Source organism: Calidris pugnax, unplaced genomic scaffold (assembly GCF_001431845.1).
Source record: "Calidris pugnax isolate Ruff unplaced genomic scaffold, ASM143184v1 scaffold24, whole genome shotgun sequence".
Taxonomy (NCBI): domain Eukaryota; kingdom Metazoa; phylum Chordata; class Aves; order Charadriiformes; family Scolopacidae; genus Calidris; species Calidris pugnax.
Genome location: NW_015090922.1, coordinates 23,832,074 through 23,857,108, shown reverse-complemented (window position 1 = coordinate 23,857,108; position 25,035 = coordinate 23,832,074). Strand labels below are relative to the sequence as shown.

The 25,035-nt window shown below is 34.9% G+C and overlaps 1 protein-coding gene across 5 annotated transcripts in view; it reads left to right on the top strand.

The window, feature by feature from the left end:
- RYR2 (ryanodine receptor 2 (cardiac)) overlaps positions 1 to 25,035 on the top strand; it is a 408,602-nt gene that overhangs the window by 363,588 nt on the left and 19,979 nt on the right. For all 5 annotated transcript variants that reach the window (XM_014950610.1, XM_014950613.1, XM_014950612.1 and 2 more), the window contains 11 exons: positions 1,933 to 2,009; positions 3,393 to 3,466; positions 11,277 to 11,357; positions 12,348 to 12,436; positions 13,984 to 14,112; positions 16,019 to 16,123; positions 18,108 to 18,189; positions 19,274 to 20,577; positions 20,963 to 21,027; positions 22,749 to 22,896; positions 24,436 to 24,522. In XM_014950610.1, coding sequence (XP_014806096.1) covers positions 1,933 to 2,009; positions 3,393 to 3,466; positions 11,277 to 11,357; positions 12,348 to 12,436; positions 13,984 to 14,112; positions 16,019 to 16,123; positions 18,108 to 18,189; positions 19,274 to 20,577; positions 20,963 to 21,027; positions 22,749 to 22,896; positions 24,436 to 24,522 — 2,241 coding nt within the window. The remainder of the gene's footprint in view (positions 1 to 1,932; positions 2,010 to 3,392; positions 3,467 to 11,276; positions 11,358 to 12,347; positions 12,437 to 13,983; positions 14,113 to 16,018; positions 16,124 to 18,107; positions 18,190 to 19,273; positions 20,578 to 20,962; positions 21,028 to 22,748; positions 22,897 to 24,435; positions 24,523 to 25,035) is intronic.

Here is a 25,035-nt window from a genome sequence, read left to right as displayed (position 1 = left end):
GACTATTTGTCAGATGCTGTTTATCCTCTGACTCCCATTCTCAGAAGAAAATAGTATACAAAAGTATCAAGTTTGCTAGGTATACATTTCTTATTTTATAATTAATTTACAGAATACAAGGCTAAAAGAAATTTGTTTTGCACTTCAGTTGGAAGGAGGAAATTTAATGTCAAATTGTTAAATTCTAGAGTAGTTCTGTAGGAGGGAAATTGCCATTCTCCTGTAGCCAGTAGAGCAAAATTGCTGGCCCTAGTCTTCACCAAAAAACCAGTTACACAACTTCAGAAGTCCTTAGCTTATGTCGTGGAGAGTCTTGGTGATAAAAGCAGAGAAGCCAAACTTTATTTATTAATCTATAATAACACAATGTGGTGAGCAGTGGATGAGGCTGATATATTAACAGTATTCCATACTGGTGAAGAGAAGTGCCTGGTGGAGCGTATATTCAGTGTTCTGTACCAGTTGAAGATTCCAGAGCTGGAAGGCTTCATACCTGCCATTACTACATTACTGTAGAACAGCTTGAAGACAGACAACTGGGAACAGTTAAGCTCTGAAGTTAAGCAACCTCTTAAGCTGCTGGATACAGCCAAAAAAGCCAAAACCTTTTCAGAGGTGACCATTACCAGGAATTGACCAGAAATCACAAATTTTGCAGAGAAATACCTGCTTGAACCATTGCCACTTCTTTGTGATGTCATGATATTAGACTATTTAGGATAATCATTAAATTTGCACATAATTATTTAATCTGAATTTGCAATGCTACAACATCAATTTTTAGATTATTTGATAAAGTTTTAACTAATCGGATTGCAGGAAATAGTACGATTATATTAGCACTAATACTACTAGTCTGAATTACATACTTATAACATGAAAGTGTGAGTGGTACAATTAGAATTGCTATTTTTTCAGTTGCCTCATTTCTGCCCATTTTCTCTGGTGTTGTGTTCACCTTTCCAATTTTCCTTTAGGTCCTAAGATCAACTCTTCAGTCCTTCTTGGGAAGAATGATATGGGTTGGGGGGAGAGGTACAGAAGTGGTTTTGGAAAGTAATCATCACCATCATCTGGAGTTCTTTGCTTTGATTAGTATGCTGTTGTTGATGGGGGTGTTCCTTTTCTGTGATGTTGGGTCTACTTGGTAGATACATTAATGCTGATACATTTTGTTAACAGTATCTGCCTATGTGCTCTTTCATTTTGGAATTTACTTATTATCTATTGTTCCAGCTATTTTTGAAATTTGCAAAAAGACTTTTACCTCATTCACAATGTGAATTCTTGTAGCATTCCTACTAAGATTGATCTTTGAGCCTTGTGATTTTTGTTCACAACAGGGACCTCCAGTATCATCCTATATCTTCACTCAACAACATATTGCATTCTAGAATCAGAGTTCACTCCACTGAATAACTTCTTGTTATTGCAATCTGTTGTTAAATAGGTATTACACGTTACAATAAAGCTAAATCAAATTTTAAAAAATACTCAAATGACTACTAACATGATGTTGCAGCTAAAATAATCTAAACCAAACTGATGCCATGACAAGCCCAGTCCAGTGCTGAAATGGTAGTGTCAATAAAAATTTGTGACCTGGTGGTGGCAAGATTGTGTTTATATTAAACACTAAATTCTGCTGGCTGTGTTGACTTTAGTTACTATCTTTATTTTCCATGTTTTAGGAAGGAATATCCAAAATGAATGACCTTCTTTTCTGTTAATGCCATGAACCTTAAATGTTCTTTTTATTTTTGATACCTGGATTTTTCTCTGCAAGACTCTTTTATCTAATCTGTAAATGTTAGAAATACTTCAAAATGCCAGCATCAATAGTAATCTAAAATCCATATTATATGAAGTAAACTAGATTAACATGTAGTATAAATATTAATTCTCTACATAAATTATTTGCATTTATTGCAGAAAATGCTTGACTACCTCAAGGATAAAAAGGATGTGGGATTCTTTCAGAGTCTTGCTGGTCTTATGCAGTCCTGTAGGTAAGAAAATGTCTACTTTAAAAATTTATCACTTTGCCTTTAGGTTTTATTCCACAGGATTTATAGTTTTGGAAAGATCTTCTATGTGCTTTTTGCAAACAACACCTGGGGACTGTAACGTGCTAGATTTGGGGTAAAGGACAAGGTGGTGCTCATGGTATGAAAATCTTCATATGATATGGATTTACCTTGGTAAAAGAACTCTTTTCACAAATATTGATGGCATTTGTGTCTACTTGAGATAGGCAAGAAAATAATTCCAGTGTTAGGAGCATTCCTCATGGGCAAATTCTTAACTCTGGAGGAATCCTGTAACCCTGCAGAGACCAGGTTAACGATCAATGTTAAGTAATCATAAAGATTTTGGGAAAATCCATCTTTGTTAGAAATATTAATAGGCCTTTATTAGAAATATTATTAGGCCTCTGCTTTAAAAGGTAGAAAAAGGAATGGAATATTGTGTTTTAATAAACCGTGGAGGTACTGTGACATTTTTGTCCATTCATGCTTCTTGACAGTTTATATTGATTTTATATATATAAATATAGATATATTTAAATGTATGTGTATAATATACATATATTTAAATGTATTTATGTATAATTCCTAAGAATAAACCTTATCAATAACTAATGTATTAAAGATCATAAACCATAGGACTAAAAGGGGTTTCCTGGATCAAGTGGTTCAAGTCTTCTGTTATTTCAAGGGTATGATGTTACACTGTTTTATTTAACACTGGTTTTGGCCAAGTTTCATTTTGAAATCAGTGAGGTTTCTTGCCAGCAGAACTCCTATTGCAGTTCATCTACATTCATCTGACCTCTATGAACATTCTTGCTTATGAGGAAAGGTACCCATGGCTAGCTGACATGATAAGCCACGAAAAGCAGAACTCTGTAGATTCACAAAAGAAAATATATGAGAGTATATGTTGCTAAATCTGGTTAGTTGAATACATATTCCCTTTGGCACCTTCAGTTTTTCAGAATGTGTAGGGAGAGGAACACTGAGTGTCATAGTTTCCTAATGGACCATGTTGCTTGGGGTGAACTGGACTATAATATAAAAGTAGTCAATAATATGGCTTCTTTGTAATCCCTAAAATGAGTATTTATATCATAAACACATCCATTCCCTTTTATAGGGATCATAAAAGAGCTAAGTTCTATTGTCGTATGTAGGGCAAAAGGAGGTTAAGTCTGTAAAGCTGAGTTTCGTAATCTTATAGCATACATATATTAAGCCACTGAAATGTATCTTCTTGACACTAATATGATTATATACTTAAATGAAATAAAAAATCCTTCTCTATCTTTCACAAAATGAAATATTATATATATTTAATTAATCACAGGAAAAATGTAATTTTTCTCATTGCAGTGTTCTTGACCTAAATGCATTTGAACGTCAGAATAAAGCAGAAGGCCTTGGCATGGTGACTGAAGAGGGATCAGGTACTATTGATTTAACAGAAATGTTCTGTGAACATTTCTCTTTTACATTTGCAGAAGCAAGCTGAATTTGAAAGAACCCTATAAATATATATCTATAGGCTGCAGCTAAAATACAATTCCCCAGAATGATTTATGTGTAATTGGCCTTCCTAAGCCCATGCTTGTCAATAGTAAATCACTAGCATGTGTTGAGTTTCAGAATACTCTCAGAGGACTCTTACCCATCATTCTGAAGAAGAGATGATGTTACGTGTAAAATTGAAAACAAGTTCTAGTTACAAACAGAAGTGTTTATGCATGTAAAACATTTCATAAGTCCCTAACCAGTCTCAGCATAAAATGAAATTAAGAGTTCCTGCCCAATTTCTTAAACTGTTTGGGCTGGAATGAAAAACAGACAATTGAGTTAAGCAGTAAGTTAAATATTAGAGGTCAAGGGAACTGTATCTGTTATTTAGAAAAAAAAAAAAAGTCTGCTGGGAAAGCTTTTCCTTTGAAATCATTCTTTTCTGTTTGTCTTTGGGGAAATACTACAAAATCTTTGCTTTACTTTTGACTTAGAACCAATTTGGCTTTCTACCCTCTGTGTTGTCAGTTCAGTGTCAATTTCTCTCTTCTGTCTGACAGTAAGTTCTACTACTCCCTTACTGTGATTGTCTGGAAACATAAGGTTCAGTCTCATGTGACTTAATAGAGCTACCAAAGCACTTTCTTCCCTTATCTTCAGAATTTTTTATGGTGCATTTTTATGTTTAAATCCTACAGTGACCTAATTTTTTAACATGTTTTTAAGATAAAAACAAGGTAAAAAAGCTTGACTGCATAATCATTATTACATTTGGGGGTTCATAATTCATACCTGCAACACTGCATATCTCATTGGCTATTGTGCTTGTAGCTCTTTTGTGTGGCATATTTCTTGAATATTCAACTGCTTGTCTTAAATCAAAATCATGATCTATTAAATATGTCTGAATGACTTCAAGATCAATCATAAATGCTGCTTCTCTGAAAGTGCTCCCATAGTTTAAATTATAGATCAAATCTATATGTATATGAGTAAACAAAATAAAGTAAACCCGTATGGATAAGATTTAGTCACAAGATTCTGGATCGAGCACTGATGCAGCTATCTGGCATATAAGGTTTTGGCCATTACTTTCATGTTTTACTGAAGTTTATTCTGCATAATGTTTTGCTCTTTTGGACAACATTTTTGCTACTAAATAATTAAATTTAATATTTATAATCTTGGATTTTGTAATGGACTGTCAAGATATTGGCTCATTTTTCTATTGACTACTGCCTCTATTTCTAGAAATGGCAGATTTTGCATGCAAATATAAATAAATCTTTAAACACTACATAATCTACTCTACCTATGTTAGAGTATTTTTATTCTTCCTCATTTGAGATATTTTTTTTTTATTTTCTGTTTATTTGATTTTTCCCTTCTAGTACAGAGCTACTTTTGCCAAAACCAATACTAACTATATTTTGTATTTGCTAAAAACAGTTTCTCAACTTTTTTTCTTTTTTCCCTGTTTTCTTTTCTTTCAACTAATTGTCCTGTCCTCCCTTCCTCAGTCATCACTCATGAGCATGGTAATTATTAAAAACAACTGCCTATTCCTTAATTTTCCTGCTGTTAGCTTTGTGTCAGCACTGTACAGCTCCTGAACACGATTAGAATTTTTGTTCCTGTAAGACTGTTTAAACTAGTGGGTTCTTTTCTATTATTATTACAATTGTGTATTCCAAAGTTCTTGGGTTTTGTGTCAACTCTCCCCACTTTGTTCTTCCTCCCTTTCTCAGGATTTGCACAGTAACTGGCACACTAGATGTAAGAGCAGCAAGCTTTTTTAAACTCTGTTCTTTTTTTTTTTTCCTGTTCTTTTTTATTTCTTTTCATTATAGTGAGCCCAGTATTTGTGATGGATGAATGTTAAAAAGCAAATGAACAAACAAAAAACCCCAAACAACCTATACATACACAAAGCCTTGTGCTATAGTCCTCCTGTAGTATTTCTGTTGTGTACTGAATGTGGCTTTATTGCTGCACTGATTTGTGCAAGCACAGGAAATCAGTGGTGGATCCAGTGAGGATATGAGGGTGGTTAGTAAGGAGAGGACTTGTCACTGGCTAGGATTATCTAATGCGGTCAGGAGTTAATACAAGAAAGAGGTGATGCATCGCTAATTTAGAGGAATCAATAATATTTACTGACGGTTCTTCCTTGCTCTGAAAGCTACTTGATGTGTTAAGGTTCCTATACCTCAAAGGTTCCTTACTTAAGTAAAGGAAGAGCTTTGTAGGAGCAGTTGCTATGAGATGTTCCCATTGCCATGAGAATTTAAAATGCAAAATGTGTATACCCTTCAGCAGAAACAATAACCTCAAACCCATCACTAGCCAGATGTTGGGGAGGAGGATGATCTGGATTTTAATTTTTTTTCTCAATGGAAATTTTTTATTTGGCCAATTAACAAAATTCTACACTTCGGATCATGTGTATTTATTTTCTTTGTTACTGAACAGCAGCAATGTCAAGATTCAGTAATCACGCTATATCACAGATTTCTTGGCACAAAGGGATAATATTTGCTAACAGCACATTTTTAATGTATTAATATCCAGCTATTGAAAATTCAAGAAAACAGAACAAAGTAAAGCCAAACCAAAAAGAGTACTTTTTCTTTTCAGGGTTACATTATTCTTGATATTATGCTTCCTTCAAATAATAATAATAACTTTTTTATATTATGAAGCACACCTTTTTCAATTCATTGAAAAGTAGTTTACATAAGAGCCATACAGATACTGATATTAATCCCTGATAGCATTATGAAAGCCCAGCCAGTGTGTTTGTGGAGAAACTCCTGTACAGAAAAAAGTATCCCAGATTTTATGGGATACCTGAGATAATATATCTGTTTGCAATCTTATGAATAACCATCTGTAAATACTACAAAGGAAGTACCAAAGATGTGGAAATGGTTTCTCCCATTTTTTTCTTCAAGGGAGATACTTACTCTCTGAGTAATTAATTACTCCTCCATTAAAGATCATTTTCTTGATTCCCAAGGGATTGTGATGTAAAATGTACACTGTAGCCTGTTTCTCACATCATTAGAATCTGATGCAGAAGCATATTAATAACTAATTGTCATTGAGTTTACAACCTGTAAGCCTGAAACTATTCTTGCCAAAGTAAAAGAAAAACTGCTGTTGACACAGGAATAGAGTCAACTTTTCTTCAAAGTCAGTGCTATATAGTTTCTGGTCCAATGTCAACATTGGCAATAGGTAGAAAGTCCTGTACTGAGACAACAAGGATGTGAGACTTATTGCTCTATTCCAACTGTTTCTTTGTGCTGTCCGCATCGTAAGCTCCTTGTCCTGATATTCCTCTGACTGGTACTACCTTCCCTTTCCAAACCCTGGAACCCCCACTGGTAACAACATTGATGGTTCTTTAGCAAATGTGTTTCTTACTTGTTTTTTGTGATGTACTCAATGTTGTTTCTTCTCTATGTATTTTGTTTTGATTGTTATGTTTCTTTTTCAAAAAAGGGGGGTTCAAAACCAAAGACATATAGAAATTCTTGTTATGTTGTAATGTTTTTTTCACTTTTCATTTAACGCTCGTACTCTATGCTATTTCACTATAAGTCACAAAAATCTTGAAAGTGCAATGTTTTTTTTCCTTTGGAGAGACTTATTCTACTTATCATATGATGTAAAAACTTGAAGATATTAAGGTTAAACTTATTTTACCATCTTTCCTTTTTTTCAGGAAAGTTCCAATTTTATTTTTGATCTTTTAATATTGTATCATGGCATGATTTTGTTTCCCCATAAGTTCGCAGAAGGCTTATTTTAATAAAATATACTTCTCGAATGAAATTTAATCTGATAGTATGTCTTAAAGGACTTTCTGTTAAACTGACTGAGTGGTACACATGCCATATAATACACATGCTATAAGAAGGGTACATGTCAAGGCTATTTTCAGCCATTAATAATGTGAAATCAATAAATACACTTTCATCCTTTGCCAACCTAGTCACACTTAAAGTGAATGTCTACATTCTGTGTGAACCACCATAGCGTACATTGGAGGGGTGTTTTCCACCTTTGTATCACTGTATTTGATTCAGTGTTTGCATTTAAAAGGGAACTTAAATAGCTTCAGTTCAGAGAAATTATTAAGTATTTCTTGGTGAGGAAACAAGTGCTTTTCTTATTTGAATTGGATTCTTGAGAAGTCAAAGGCATGCGGCACTCACAATCCAACCCAGAATTGCCTGGATCTTGTGATAAGACTAAATTCACTTGGTTTATCGTGAAAGAGCTTTGCTCTTGCTTAACTGCCATCAAAATGGACCCCTGTTCCTCTTTGAAAGCTGAAAGTATTTGTGTATTTCTGTAGTAAGTAGCATTAGACAAATGTTTTTGAGTAGTAATAAAAGATTTTTTTCGTTGAGGCTTAAAAAAAGAGCAATAGTTATTACACTTGGACACATGCACTTTCAAGGAAAAAATCCATGTATTTCATCTTACACTCAATCTTATTTTCATTTCCTACATGCAATACATTTGTTCCTATATATCACAAACACATGCTACCAGTTTCATAAAAACTAATCTGTAAGCCTTCATGTGTGTAGCCATATCATTTACATACAGCATGAGCAATGGCAGCATTTTAACAGCTAAGCAAATATATGCCAGAATATATATCATATCAAGCAAAAATAAGAACATGGTTTTGTGACAACCTGTCCTACCAGAAGAAGTGTGTATTTTTATAAGTATATTACCTATGTAAATCTTTGTATGTACTGGCATAAATTTGTGTGCACAGCAGCAAAGGTTGTTCTCTTAGATTTTATAAAAAGAAATGGATCTGCACATCAGTTCTGTAGTTGTCAGTGAGGCATCTGTTGAAGTCAGTAACTAATATCTGAAAATTAAAATACCTGACAATATCAACATTGGTTTTAGTCAGGTTTTGATCAGTGTAGAAATCGAAAATCAGGACTATTTTAAATCTTAGTGTGGCCAATCTGTTGAAAACATGGGTTTTCTGCTTCATTTTGAAGTATGTCAAAATATTTATAAAAGGAATGGACCTTTCAACTTACGTGAAATGATGTACCTAAACATCTTATGATTTCACACAATTTTGCAATAACTTGTATTAATTTTGTGATTTCTTTATAATGGAGCTAATTAAAAGATCCTTCCAAACACTTTCCAATATTACATTTGGAATTTATTTTATAAAAAGTCCTACGTTCTGGTGGGTGTACTAAAAGCCAGAAGATTACTTCACAAGATAATCTCTGTAATTGTTTTAACTTGAGACTTTTTTTCCTTCTTGTTCTAAAAAATTGTATTTGATACGAGGGCATGAAAAACAGAGGTGGAAAAATATTAAGCTGTAACTCATTCTGTGCTCTTACTCATACAAATGGCTTTGATTCAGGGATCTCTTGATATGCAAGAGCTTGGTTGGGCCCTTTATGGGCCTGATTTTTCCAACTGTAATACATCAGCAATTTTCCTTGTGAGTTATTTTTTAAAATCATTGCCATCACAGCAGTCAAGCCACATGCATTGCATATGTGAAGGTACAGGCTCCACCAAATATTTGGCTTTCTCTAATGCATATTTTTGCAAAATTTAAATATTCATCTAGATTGACAAAACATGTGACTCCAAGTGTAACTTTAAGCATGACAGGTGTTCAGTTAAATTAGAAAAAAGGGACTAATCCTGCAGGATATTCTATACTCTGGCCTTTGGCCAGCAACATGTGAAAGTATCTTGCAGGTCTGAACCTGCATATAATGTTGAATAATATCCTTCTAAGTCCAGAAGCACCTCTTGATTTTGCCTTCTTGCGTTCTTGGGCATATATTATATGTATACATTAAACAGCACTGACAGAGAGTAATTTAATTAGCTGAAAGGGTTTTCAGTCTTCTGTGACTGGAAAACTATATATCTGGATTCATGTCTGGGATTGAGGAAAATGTCATGGAATGTCATTTATAGTATTTGGGTCATTCTTGGAGAAAGAATTGCATATTGTTTGACACTGTGATAAGTACAGGTCTGGAATTAGGAGGAAGAGCATTTTATCTGTCCCTGTGTACAAGAAAATGTGCTTGCATATACTGTGGTGATACTGGCTCTTAATACAGTGTGTCATGGTGGCAACAGGAAAGAGGGAAATTCTTTACCTTTAACTATTCATATTAGTTTTTTTAATGTTTTTGCTTCCTAATCCTACCATTGTAGTGAAGCTTCTCACTTCAAAATTCACAGGCAGTGGATTGATAAATCCATTAGCTTGAATTTATAGTCATTCATGAACTTATCTAAAGTTAAACATCTGATCATGTTCCTGCTTGTATGTGGTTCAAATCGCATTAAATACTGTTTACAATTCAGCTGTAATAATGTAATAATAACATAATAATTTATAAATGTAGACATAATAAGAGTTATCCACATATAACAGTATGCCAGCAATTGCTAATGCAATAATTATTGTCTATAAACTTTCTAAAAAAACCCTTTTTTTCCTTTTTAATTTAGTTACTCTTCTGGTTTCCTTCTGTTTGCCCACTAAAAAAATTGTCTTTGCAGACATGGGATTTTGAAGTTCAGATAAAAGCCTAAAATATCTCCCCATTAAAAAAAAAAAAAAAATCTCCCAAATTCTTTTGCATTTTGCTTACATTTTTATCTCCTTTCCTTTTGTTGTCTGCAAATGGCACTTGGCCACCTATTCAAATGGTGTATATTCTTAAAAATTAGAAGTTTTTATGCCTTCTATTTTTGTTGCCATACACATTCCATATTCTTTTCCAAAGTCCTATATGGGAATTTCCTTACTTTCAACAGTTGGCCTTTATTGTTTTCGAATGTTGTTGTCCTCCTGTGTAATTTTTTTAGCTGCGTTTTCCTCAGCCGTGATTGTTTTCCTGGGGGAACGGTGGTTTGTCCTATTCTTGTGTCAAATGCACAAAGTTAATTGTATGTATTGATGTAATGGGAGTAATGATGTGTTAATGGAGAGCTTTTTAGTATATTACTTCTTGTGAAGAATCAAGAAAATAATTTGAAGCTTTATACGTGTGGATATTAGCTACTTACCAAAAAAATGACCTGAAGGGCCTAATTCAGTAAAGCACATTGCCATTTGTTCTAGTTCATCATAAGTATATTGCTTTGTTTTGTCCAAGGAGACAAATGCCCAACATCCATTTTGTCAGCAGCCAACAGGTGCTAAATCCTCAAATATGTCAGCCTAAATGATTCTTGACAATGTGCACAGGTGTAAATTTCATGGGCTATTTTAGAGTATTTTAAAATCTAATAGTTTATTTGAGGAATTATTTTCATTAATGTTTGATTAAATCTCTCTGTATTTTAAGTACCTTGTTTTGTGATAAATGGTAAACAGATTAATCTGATCCTAACCTTTGTATGTAATGCAGCATTTATGCCCAGCAAAGTCAAACAAGAATGTAAATCATGGGTTATTTATAAAATGTTGCCAAGCTCATGCTGCCATATTTATAAATCAGAAGTTACGTTTCATGATTTATTTATTTTTTTAACCAAATAACTATCTGCCAAGCACAAGTCGTATGTGCTTCAGATAGCTTGGTGGTTACAAATTTTCTCTCCCCTTCTGTCTTTTTTAAAATTAAATATGGAGATTTTCTTCAGGGGCTGTGGGGTGTTACATGGCAGCCTGTGATAATCTGCTTCCATCTGGCCTTTCTACAGGAGAAAAGGTGATGCAGGATGATGAGTTCACCTGTGACCTCTTCCGCTTCCTTCAATTGCTTTGTGAAGGACATAATTCAGGTTTGTGGGCAGGCTGCCAGTCAGCTGAGCCAAGGTGATGGTAATGAAAGATAAAAGCTCTTCATTGCTGAAGGTTTTGCAGTCTTCATAAAATACCATGAAAGGTGGAGTAGGTGCTAGACTGTACATGAAAGGAAAATATTTGTATGGAACTAAATTGCCAGATTTTTTAATCAGCTTTAACTTTGTAGAAAAAATAATGCTTTCCAAAATGATGATTTTTGAATCTTGACCTACTAGGAAAGGTAAATTTATATAGGAAAATGCACATGGTTTATATCTTCTAGTCAGTGAAGATTCAGAGGAAAAATATAACAGGGAGGTATATTTATTGTTCTTTGTCATTTGTATGCTTCTTAGTGTGCACTATTTGGCACTAATGTCAGTTAGAATTGTATGTGAAGTTACAACATACACAATACCTTTCTTGAAGAAATAACGTGTATTTTAAATATAAAAAAATAAATTAAACAAATACATTATATTGAGCGTATGTTTATTATTTCATACACTTCCCTGTGTTCTCTTATCATTATTTGGGAAGAAAAAGAAGTAAAGAAAAAAAAGATAATTTTTGTTAGCCGTTGGACATATTTATGACTTTGTAATCAGGAATTGTATAATTATGCGATTTCATTTTGCTTTTGCTTAACAAAATATATACTGGGTATGATTCTGTTGATATCGATGGAGTTCTAGAAATGTAAATTTGCTCATAAATGAGATGAAAATAAGACCAATTAAAATTCAACAGATGAAACAGATAATCAAGATTCTGGCTTCAGAAGTTAACTGGTATGTGATCTCTGCAATAAAATGCTGAAACTCTTAAAACAGTTTGTTGCAGAAAAAAAAAAAAGTAAAAAAAAATCCATTCCTTTAAGCGATACTTTTCTAGATCACGTTAAATGAGAATTAATTTTCAGGAGTGGTTTTGTAAGTCTTTAACACTGAAATAAATTTAAATTAAACTTTTATTTGAATTTTTAGATTTTCAGAATTACCTGAGAACTCAAACTGGTAACAACACAACTGTTAATATTATAATTTCCACTGTGGATTACTTATTAAGAGTTCAGGTAGGTTAACTTACATACTAATTAAGTAGATGGCAGTAATGACTTGCATCTATAGAATATATACCATTTAAAAAAAAAATTTCATATATTTTGATCATAAGGCAGAAGTTTTTATGTGGACACTCCAAATTTCTGAATTTATCTAGAATTTCCTTCAGCAGTGCATAGTTTGCTGCCACAATAGTTCTGTTTACAGCAAAGTCAAACTTCATTCTTATCACAAAATGTTCAGTTTTATTAAAGGAGCACATTTGTTTGTCATGACATTTATTCTGGTCACGGTAGCCCATGTTGATGAGAACGGCTGTTACAGTTCTTTAAGGGTTGTTATTTTGAACTGTGAGAGTCAAAGGTGACAAAAGTGTGAAAGACTAATGTCAGCCGTTACATGCAAGAGTGCAATGAAGTCTGTTAACCCAGGAGAGCAGGCAGAAAGTAGATATGTGCTAAGTGTATCAGTGAATACCATTAGCCAATTGTTGATTGAGACTACCCTGTGACTGAAAATTGTTTTGTATTGTTCAAGTTAAGCTTCAGGCACCTGCTTTTTTATCCATGTTCTGATTTAGTCTGAACACTGGGCTGCTTTATGGGTAGTCATGGGGTAGGATGAAGTGAATGAAGCATAAGAACAGCACGTCATTTTCTAAGGACAAAAAAAAAAAAAGGCAGAATGCTAGACTAAAAACCCCTCAAAGCTCTGATTTGAATTATCTGCCTAATCTTTTAAATGTGAAAACATTACCTTTTCACAACCCAGTAGAGAGTAATAAAAAAAAAAATCTAATTTGTTTTCAGATTGGAGCATGTGAAAGACATGAAAACATATTTTGTGATAACTCTTAATAATTTCTACCTATTATTATCATCTTTCTGAAAATCACTGTGCCTGATAACATATTTTGTTGGCTTATTTTAATGTATTTAGTTAAGTTTTCCCTTTAGCAACTTATTTATAGGGTCTGAGAATTCCAGGCTTTGAAAACTGGTGTGTTTTAAGTTGCTGCTGTTATCAATGTTGCTTTTTATCCTTATGCATGCTGTAGAAGTTGTAGGGACAATACAATCATTTTCATTCCATTGCTTTTTAATAAGCTCACCTTTGGGGAAGACAGAAAGAGGAATCATGCACACAAAGCAACATTTGCACCCATTATTGACTAGATGTCAAGCACACAGTATAAAGAGAGATTGTTTAATGAAAGGCATGCAGCATGGTAATGCTACTGAGTAGTCCTTTTCAGAATGCAGGCAGTTGTATTTCTAAGAGCAGGTACCAACAGATCTAATTTTTTATTTATTTTATTTTAAGGTTTGCTCTGGGTTTTTTTTATAATTATTTATCTCAGTTTATGAACTGTTTTCCTATTGGTTCTTTTGAGGTGAACTGCAATTCCTGAAGAATTGTTTGGGGGTCATTTAAAACCTTTCAATACTTTTCAAAGCTAGAATGCTATCTAATGTTATTTTATCTTATCTTGATGAATAACTGGTTAGAGACAGTTTGATTACAAAATCTCTTTGTGCTTCTCACAACTGTTTTTTAGGAATCCATTAGTGATTTCTATTGGTATTATTCTGGGAAGGATGTTATTGATGAGCAAGGACAACGAAATTTTTCAAAAGCCATCCAGGTTGCAAAGCAAGTTTTCAATACTCTCACAGAGTATATCCAGGTAAATTACTGGAATAATAATTCCAATAAAAATTGGAATTTTATGGATTTGAAAGAAAATTAATAATGATTATTAATTATTAACAATTTGACATGAAGACATTACGTGTGTATATATATAACAGAAATATAATATAGATGCACTTATGCTTCAACATTATTATAGTGCATTTATTTAAGTAGGAAGTGACGTTTTAAAATCTATATATATGTCACTACTCTTTTGGAATGTTAGCTATTTAGTCAAATTTACAGATTTTAGTAAATAATTGTCCTTTGGTTGTATGCAAGAGAGTAGAGGTTTGGGGTTTTTTGTTTTGTTTTATTTTGTCCTAGACTGCAGCAGTGTTACCCGCTTTAAAGTCTTCTAAACCATTAAGAAACTGAAGTCAATGCAAAACGTAGTTGCTATTTAGTCAACAGAACATTAGGTTGCATTTTCTGTCAGGCTATTTTAAGGCATCAGTGCTGTGTCTGAAATACCAAAGTCACACATCACTTTTACAAAAATAGTATTTTATAGTTCATGAGGATGAAATGTTATAGAGTAGGACTGAATAAGTATGAGTGGAGGCAGCTTAGAAACATGTGTGTACATGTATGTAATGTATACATATTTCACAAATCACAAGTAGCATTGTTAGCTGGTAAAGTTTTTATTTGTTATCCTTTGAGGCTTCAAGAGAGTTTTGTATTCCTGCCTTTTAAAAGTTGAAATTTTTGGAAGAATATTTTTTAGTGCAGTGTTCTACAAGAGCTAGAATATGCTGGGGGAAAAAAAATAAATAATCAGGGATCTGATTCTCTAATCCCTTATCCTGATTTTGCATTAACCTTCAGGTACTTAATGTGTTCCTTGCCTCAGTCTTTAGTACTAGGGCCAACTGCTGAGTAACCAGCCTCCTGAGCAAGTAGATAGGGGTGGGGAGCAGAATGAAGCCCCCATAATCCAAAGGGAAGTGGTGAGGGACCTGCTTACAGCACTTAGACATACACAATTCTATGGGACCCCCAAGGGTACTGAGGGAGCTGGCAGAAGGGCTCATCAAGCCACTTTCCATCATTTACCAGTGGTCCTGGCTCACCGGGGAGGTCCCAGTTCACTGGCTTCTAGCAGATGTGACGTCCATCCACAAGAAGGGCCAGAAGAAGGATTAGGGGAACTACAGACCTGACAGTCTGCCCTCAGTGCCAGAGAAGTTCATGGAACAGGTCATCCTGGGTACCATTATGCATCACGTGCATGACAGCCAGGTGATCAGGCCCAGCCAGCATGGCTTCATGAAAGGCAGGTCTCTTCTCCAGAGTAAGAAGTGATACGACAAGAGGAAATGGCCCCAAGTTGTGTGAGGGGAGGTTTAGGTTGCATATTAGGAAAAAAAATTTCACCAAAAAGATTATCAAACATTGGAACAGGCTGCCCAGGGAAGTAGTTGAGTCCCCATCTCTGGAGGTAATTAAAAGACATAGAGATATGGCACTTAAGGACATGGTTAAGTGTTGGTTTTGGCAGTATTAGGTTGATGGTTGGACTTACAGGTTCCTTCCAACCTAGACAGTTCTATGATTCTTTGAAGTTATTTCTGATTTGTAGAACTACATGGGGTACAGCTTGAAGATCTGTACCCCTTTGGCATTTGCAGTTTAAAGTTTCAAGGATATATACTTTTTGTAGTTCTGAATTAGTCAATTGGGACTTGGATAAAAAAGAGCCAGAATGGTTATTAGGAATAGGCGTTGCTTACAGTCAGTGGTGTTATTAAATAGATAATTCTTCTTAATTTTTCATAGTAGTTTCTAAAGGACAGCTCTGAGCTATGCATTGCCTGTATATCTTCCTTCCTGATTTTGTTGAGTTTCTTGCAAATAAACTCTGCTTTTCTCTTTTTTTGTTGCCTGAACAATAGGGGCCATGTACTGGGAATCAGCAAAGTCTGGCACACAGCAGGCTATGGGATGCTGTAGTTGGTTTTCTTCATGTGTTTGCCCACATGCAGATGAAGCTGTCTCAGGTATCTTTTTGGTTTACTTTTTCTTTTTAAAGTTATTAATTTTTTTTGTAAAAGATAAACAGAGTTGTTAATATGTTTGAGTCAATAATAACAACAGTTAATCGGGGAAATATGAGCAAAAATAAGAGATAGAGGTGATAGAATACAATAGAGTTGAAGGAGTAAATTGCAAAATTGTAGTGGGTGTGAATAGCAGGCCTATAATAGGAATACTGGCCACAGGCACAGAACTGATTAGATCAAGCTGCAAATGAAGCATATCATGGATATTCAGAAAGAACTAGCTAGTTCCTGTCTTTCATAACAAAGTTCTGTCACTGTGTTTTCTGCACTTTGCATGAGCCTTTTATGCAGGACCCATCTTCATTGACGTGTCCTGCATTGAACCCTTGTTCATCATTGTTAAACCCTAGTTCAATGCATTTTGGCATCTAAGCCTTTTCTGATCTTAGTAGAGGAAGAGGTAATCAGACCTTAGAGTGCATGAATTGCTTTTGGATGTGAGTAATCATTTTGAGTAATCATTTCATAAACTATAGAAATAGTGTAGAGAACTGGCATAAACAGGTCTTTAGGGTGTTATAATTAGACGAGGAAGATCCTATCCTTTAACAGGGCATTTTTCAACTTACCTGTTTTAAAGGAATTACACATCTTTATTAAATGTAGTGATTCTAAATTTTTTAGGTAATTTTACATTCTCAGAGAAAAGCATTGTAGGCTTGTAAAGGTTTTCGTTGTTGTAAAGGAATACAGCTCTGAAGGCTTAGAGGTTTTTAGATTTCATTATTTGGCTACAAATATGTCCATGTAAGTATTCTTTGCATAAAGTAAAGTAGTCTTGCTCAAATGACTTCACTCCTTGCCCTTGGGACTTTATGGCTGAAAGCAGGCTGATTGCTTAAATGTGTAGACTTTGTGCTACAGGTATGCTGCGGGCAGAAAATAAAAGTAAAATTTTTAATCTAAATGAACAAAGATCATCCAGGTTGTAAGGAACTTTCAAAGTAAAAAAAAATATAAGGAATATTTACAATATAAATCAATTGGATATCTTCACTGAAACAGGTTGCCCAGGGAGGTTGTGGAGTCCCCTTCTCTGGAGATTTTCAAGACCCGCCTGGATGCAGTCCTGAGTAATGTGCTCTGGGCAATCCTGCTTTTGCAGGGCAGTTGGACTAGATGATCTCTAGAAGGTCCCTTCCAACTCCAACAATTCCATGATTATTTCCAACTTGTGCTGTTTTCCATCTAAGATCCAAATTGCCGTAAAGTACCTTGAATTTGTTGTACTAATCACTGAAGTCCAGCAATGCTTAAGTATGCCTTATCAACGGCACGATGCAACAATGTATCACTGAGGAATAAATTAGGTAGTTGAATAAATTGATCCAGATAGACTCCAGGTTGAAATCATTGTCAAGTGAAATGGTAAACTTGATAAGCCGAATGAGATAAAAGATCGTTAAAAGAATCAATATCATATCTATTTAAGGATATACTAGTGGAACTTTGTTCATAAATATTTTGAAATTTTATTTCAACTCTTATTTCTCCCCAGAAAAGTTCATTGATATTCACTATGATTCATGTTATACATTGAGCTCTATGGGCTGCTGCCTGTTGATTTTACAGGTCTTCATAGCTGTAAATTTGTTTACACCAACAGCGACGATACTTTAGCTGACATGAAACATTACAGAGGCATCCTCTGTGAGCTTGACATACCCGGTTATTCATCACCTTCAGTTTTCACTTTGTCTTTATTAAATTACTGTCTTCTAAACAGATGATCGTGTAAATGTTTGATCCTGTAAATGTACTCTAAGGAATCAAGCAATTAATTATTTTTTTCATTCTATTACCAGCTTTAACACTAGTAGCTTCTTAATTTCATTTTTTCAGGATGAAAAATGCATGCACACATATTAATGTCAAAGAAGTCAATAGATATCTTATTACATATATTGTGTTCATTATTTAGGACTCCAGTCAAATTGAATTACTGAAGGAATTGATGGATCTTCAGAAGGATATGGTTGTCATGTTGCTGTCTATGCTGGAAGGTAGTAAAAAATTAATTTAAAATCCTCCTTCAGAATTATTCTAGCAAACTTTTTACCTTTATGATTGTCTTCTTTTGAGAAATAATGCTCCATTTTCCTTTGGAATTTTAATTTTCATGTCTCAATTGTGAGAAGAATTGTTAGGTCTTAAAGCAAACAGGAGATTTATATAGTGTAGTTGATATAGTTTATATTAGTTCTGAATGACATAATTATATAAAATCCAGCTCTGGCCAAAGTTTTACTTTGTTTCCATGGACTTGCCTTCTCTTTTGGCTTAGGTGAAAAATTTTTTTGCTATTGAAGTTGGAATCTTGAGTTCTAGAAACTGAACCATTTATCAGTCATCTTATTAACACCTTTACTATATTGGATTTATTTTGATAGAGAACAGGCTTTGATTTGTTTAGTGACTAGGTTGAAGGTCTTTTATAGCTAGTACCTGAAATTATTATTCCCCAGTGAATGTGATCATTATAAAGAAATACTGCTGTTTCTTTAGTTCCTTCATGGTATTGTATTAGTGTTTCTAATACTAGACTAACCAGACATATGCATAAATGATACAAAGATCTGCTTTTCCTTTTTGCTTCTTACATGTATCCTATCACCTTTATTTTCTTGAGAGAACTGGGAGGGCAACAAATGCAGCATAGGTTGCAGTGTAGCATGCATTGCTACTGCTTTGCTCATAGAAGGTCACGGAGAGCAAAGTAAATTCTTAGTAATGTAGGCTGTACTTCATGAGCAGCCTTACTGAACTACTCATCTAACTAACGTGACACTAGTTATGTCTATGTAAAATTCATAGTATGTTTCCTCATGTTTAATGTAACAGATATGTCTCTGTAGGGCTTGTTAGTTCATAATTTCTTTGATGGCAAATACTTAGTTACTTTTTTTTTTCCAAGTCTTAGGGTATTGTTATTAGTAAAAGATTTCTGATTTTATAGCTGGCTCTCATGTGAGTACGTTAGCCAATAGTTTATCATCCTTACTGTGAATATTTCACTAGTGATTATTATACACTTTGCCAAAACATTTGCTGCCATCAGTATCTCTAACTTAATGTCATCATGTCTAGGTAATGTTGTGAATGGAACTATTGGCAAGCAGATGGTTGATATGCTCGTGGAATCGTCCAACAACGTGGAGATGATTCTGAAGTTTTTTGATATGTTCCTAAAATTGAAGGATTTGACTTCCTCTGATGCATTCAAAGAATATGACCCTGATGGTAAAGGGATAATTTCAAAGAGGGATTTTCACAAGGCAATGGAAAGTCATAAGCATTACACCCAGTCTGAAACTGAGTTTCTGCTATCATGTGCTGAAACAGATGAGAATGAGACTCTGGACTATGAGGAGTTTGTGAAACGATTCCATGAACCTGCCAAAGACATTGGTTTCAATGTTGCTGTTCTCCTGACCAATCTGTCAGAGCACATGCCCCATGATACCCGCTTGCAAACTTTTCTTGAACTGTCAGAGAGTGTGCTGAACTACTTCCAGCCTTTCCTTGGACGCATAGAAATCATGGGCAGTGCAAAGCGTATTGAACGAGTTTATTTTGAAATAAGTGAGTCAAGTCGGACTCAGTGGGAGAAACCTCAGGTAAAAGAGTCAAAGAGACAATTTATATTTGATGTCGTAAATGAAGGTGGAGAGAAAGAAAAGATGGAGCTTTTTGTAAATTTCTGTGAGGATACCATTTTTGAAATGCAACTGGCTGCCCAGATCTCTGAGTCAGATCTAAATGAAAGGTCAGCAAATAAAGAGGAGAATGAGAAAGATAAGCCTGAGGAACAGGATCCTAGAATAGGTTTCTTCTCTCTTGTGACCATGAAGTCAGCATTAGTAGCTCTCAAGCATAATTTAATGACTCTTATGAAAATGCTCAGCATGAAAAGCCTAAAGAAACAGATGAAAAAAGTGAAGAAAATGACCATGAAGGACATGGTCATGGCTTTGTTTTCTTTCTATTGGAGCATTTTGATGGGCTTACTACATTTTGCTTGTAGTGTTGTCCGGGGCTTCTTTCGCATCATATGCAGTTTGCTGCTTGGAGGAAGCCTGGTAGAAGGAGCAAAGAAAATCAAGGTGGCTGAACTGTTAGCTAATATGCCAGATCCCACTCAGGATGAGGTGCGTGGGGAAGGAGAAGAGGGGGAGAGGAAGCCCACAGAAGCTGTGTTGCCTACAGAAGACCTGACAGATCTGAGAACTTTATCAGAAGAGAGTGATCTACTTTCAGATATATTTGGTTTGGATTTGAAACGAGAAGGTGGACAGTATAAATTGATCCCCCACAATCCAAATGCTGGTTTGAGTGATTTACTGAGCACTCCCTCCGTAGCTCCAATGCCTGAGGTGCAGGAAAAAGTCCAGGTAACTGAATCTTTTATTTCTGCTATGTGTTTCTCTCTTCCATATATTAAGTATAAACTTGAAAAAAAAACTTGTATCTATGTTTTTCTGGGGTTTGTGGCATATTTTTTAAGGAATCACATATAATTACTGGTGTTTATCCTCTCTGATGTCATAAACTCGAATTCCCACAGCCTTCTCTAAATACATAGTTTTTTGGTTTGCTTTTAATTCAGGGTTAAAATGAATCTTTGTAAATACGAATGAAAGACCATCTTCTCTCAGGGTTTCAATTGTTTAAAAAAAGAAGAAAAAAAAAACAAATTCTGCACTCTTTGTATCCTTTTAACTAACACCGTACTGTATAATAAAGTTTAGATGCTTTTTTTGATCTGACTTTCTGTAGGAACAGGTGAAAGAAGAAGAAAAGGAGGAGAAGGAGGAAACAAAATCTGAACCTGAAAAAGCAGAGTATGTATTACCTTAACCCATGATCCTACAAAATGTGGTTAGTTTCACTGAAAAACCAGCTCGATTTGTACTTACATCTGTGCCTTTAAATTTTTTTTAACTGCCCTCCACAACTGTACACATCCAAGGAAATGCCATGTAAATACGTCACTCGAGATTTTATGAATTTCCCTCTTCCAACAGCATTCCTTTGTAATGCCGATTTAATTTCTTTCATAATCTGTTTGATTAAGTTTTTCTTGACAAGTCTGAAAGCTAGAATAAAATCTCTGGGAAAAATTGTAAGAGAATCTGGTTCCAGAGACTTGTTATCCATCTGTGGTAGAGACTTAATCTGTTTTGCCATGAGTACTCTCACATCTTTATGAAGAACAAGTGTTAGCATTTGATAAATGATCATTTTAGTCTTTTTAAGATATGTTAAAATCTAATGTTAATGAGATTAGCTTAGAATGAAAATAGTGGAAGGGAAAAAATTGTGCTTGGTTTTAATGAATAAAAAGTATGGCACTCCATCCCTGTATTTTATTGTTTCTGATATGTGTACAATTCCTGCAGCTGATATATCACTGTCAAAATTCTAAGTGGATCCCTTAATCTCAAGCTCTATCCTTATTGTTCTCCTGGGATGACAAACACTTGCCAGTAAAAACTCTTTTTCCTAATCACTACAGCAAATTTCTAATTTAGCCAGTATAACTTCGTGAAGGAGAGTCTTGCTGGCATGTGAAGGTCACTTGTCTGTTGGTTGCTCTGCTTGACCATGTGAGCCACAGTGATACCTGTATTCTCTGTGAGGAGTGCAGTGCCTTGCACTGTTAGCTGCCCTGAAGCCACTTCTAACATGAGACAAACTTTCAAGTGAAAGTTTATCGAGTGTATTCTGGTAAGAGAAGCAGCTTAGAAGATCAGTTATTCTGTTTGTAGATAGGTATAGATAAATAATGTAACTTATAAGTTGCCTCTTACTCTGGTTCGGCTTCAAATGGAATTCTGTGATCCTTTCATCTATCATGCTGTCAGGTCAAATTATCTTCCAAGATAATTCACAGTTCCTTAGATCATGTGTTTGGAGAAGGCATCCCACTAATGATGACTTTCTGAAACTGTGTAGCATGGTGATAATCACACATTGAATGCTGTCAAGCTTTCTTATTCTCGTCTCCTCTTGAAGCAGGTGCTTATGAATTCCTTAGGTGGGCAGAAATGCAGAATTTAAAATTTTAAGTTTGGCTTGTAAATGCAAGAAGAAACAAAGCTTTCTGCAACCTGTATGGGAACCAGATAGTTCAAGTGCATGAGATTGGAGGGGAGCACTTAGACATACAGGCGCTCAAAGAGACATATAGCTGTCAGCTCACAGACATTTGTCAATGCAAATATTAGTTGCACAATTATGAAGCAGGCCCTCAGGTAATAAGGTTGGCAGAGTCTGATTAGCTGCCTCTGTCAGTTAGCATCCTCCCTTCAGGGTGCCATACGAGTTTAATAAGTTTAATAAGTTTAATTATCTGTAAACCTAAGCAGTTTGTCACCCTTGCCAGAGCTTTGGGCTGAAGAGACATATGTCTCCTTGTTATTCATGTGTGTGAGCTGCATGAGTCATGACTACTTGAGCCTCATGAAAAGATGCAATGGCCTGTTCTGGGGTGTGGTTTTAATGTTTTGTTTAGCAATGTTATTAACTTGATGTATTATTTTGGCTTCATTTGTGTCCTAAGAGGAGAAGATGGAGAAAAAGAAGAGAAAGCCAAGGAAGACAAAGGGAAACAGAAATTAAGACAACTTCATACTCACAGATATGGAGAACCAGAAGTTCAGGAATCAGCTTTCTGGAAGAAAATCATTGCATACCAACAGAAGCTTCTTGTAAGTTGTTCCCTAAACCATGTGTTTAGCTGTTGGCAAGGAAATCTACTTCTGTATTATTCTACCAACATAAAGACAAAATTGCACTTGGTGAACCTCATTAGGTCCACCACTATCCATAAAAAGGACATAAAACCAACAGTTTAGCTGGAATGTTAGAGACCAGAAACACACAAATAGCTTAGTACACAAGATATTAATTCCTAGGAAAACTATTATTGTCCAAAACCCAGACCTTTAGAGATGCCTGTCCCTCATGGGAAAACAGCCATGCATTTCTATGTGAATAAAATGTCCCACATATTCACAGCAGCTTGTGAGCCTCTAGGATTTCTCTTTCCTTGAGATATACACCTTTAGGAAATGACAAGCTCTCCTATAAAAAGAATTGTTTAGCCTAAATCTCATAGGAAAAGATGTAACTTTATTTTTTTTGTGAACAGTCAAGCTATTGTTTGAGGAACATTTCAAAACCTGTGGAAAATAAGACTAATTAAAATAGTATAACTAACTGAGAATGTCTCAGTAAAATATGATATCTTTGGGTTTGCTCTCAAACTATTTAAAATCTATGCTTTTATTAGCTAGGAGATTCCACACATATTCTGTGAGGCTGGTGGGAAATGCAAAGCACAAAGAAATACAGTTTTGCTATATATCTGGTAGATACAATTATGTAGGGACAGCCTACGTCCAACATGAGTAGTATGGCAAAACTATAAAACTGCAGTTGCAATCTTAATAAGGAATCAGGTGTTTAAGTTTTGCTTTTGAACTCAGATTTGCTTTTAGGCTAATCACGTAGCAGTTATGTGGATTTTCTTTATTTTTTCTTCTAATAGTCTCATTTAATAATTCACTAATAATCATCTATGGTTAGGACTGAAAAATGGAGGAGTTCCCATGTGAGAGCTAAAGAATTCAAAATGGTTCTAAAAAGGTTTCTAAATTGTCAAGAAGGGAAAAGCTAGATTTCTGCAATCCTTTTGATAGCATCATGATGTAAGAGAAGCTTTCTGCTTATGGTACTTAGGTCACAGATGAACTTTTTGCTGAACTGGTAGAAAAACAACTGATTTTTTAATATAAGAAGATTTAAAATAAACTTATATGCAGACATTTTTGTTTCTTGGTGAAAGTAACAACTTGCCATATGCAAGAATATTGAGGTACAGGGAAGATGGAGATTTCTGTATTAGTTACACTACTATTACATTGTGATGTCTCTGTGTTGTCTCTAAGTGTATTTAGAGGATAATGAAAACATATAAACAGCAATTAGAAGTCCTTCATCCCTTTCGGCATGGAGGGAAACAAAAGGTCCTTTATCCGTTACTGCACATACGGAGTAGAAGAGAATTTGTACAATGTATCACTCAAAATGTTTTATTCCTCACCCTCCCACCCCGTCCCCATTTATAATGCTATTTAAAATCTCCATCAGGGGAACAAACAAAAAAACCCCACGTGCAACAACATAATAATGATTGTGGTATCATTATTACACAAAGTATATTCATGTTCTGTTTCTATTTTCAGAATTATTTTGCACGAAACTTTTACAACATGAGGATGCTGGCGCTGTTTGTTGCTTTTGCCATCAACTTCATCCTGCTTTTCTATAAGGTAAACTTGCCAAAATATTACTTTTCCAGTTGTATACTGAAAAGCATTCAGGTTTTGTAGACAACGTACTATGGTAAAGCTGCCTAGCCTAACAGTTTAAATGTCTGCTTCCTACTGCCACTAACATGGTGAGAACAGAAGTGTTTGTGTGAAGTAATAATAGACTTCCAGTGCACAAAATAGCTATTTACAAAGTTCTGTGCTGTGTCAGAGGTAGCAGACTGAAAGGCGTACCTGTGCCTCAGATGCATTTCATGGTACAGTGACTCAGCCAAGCCCAACCTGCACTGGCAACACGTCAGCTGAGATGTTTTCTTGTGCCATTATACTCCCCTGAGAGGGTGCGTACAGCAAGGAGAAGTCACATCATCTTAAGCTGCCTAAAATATCACTGATCTTCTTTGTCAAGACTTTTAGTATTGTTAATACAACTCTAGAGTCTTTAGACTTGAATCAATTTCTGGCAGAGCCCTGCTGATACAGACTGCATGTGGGGATGTCAAGAGTTTACTG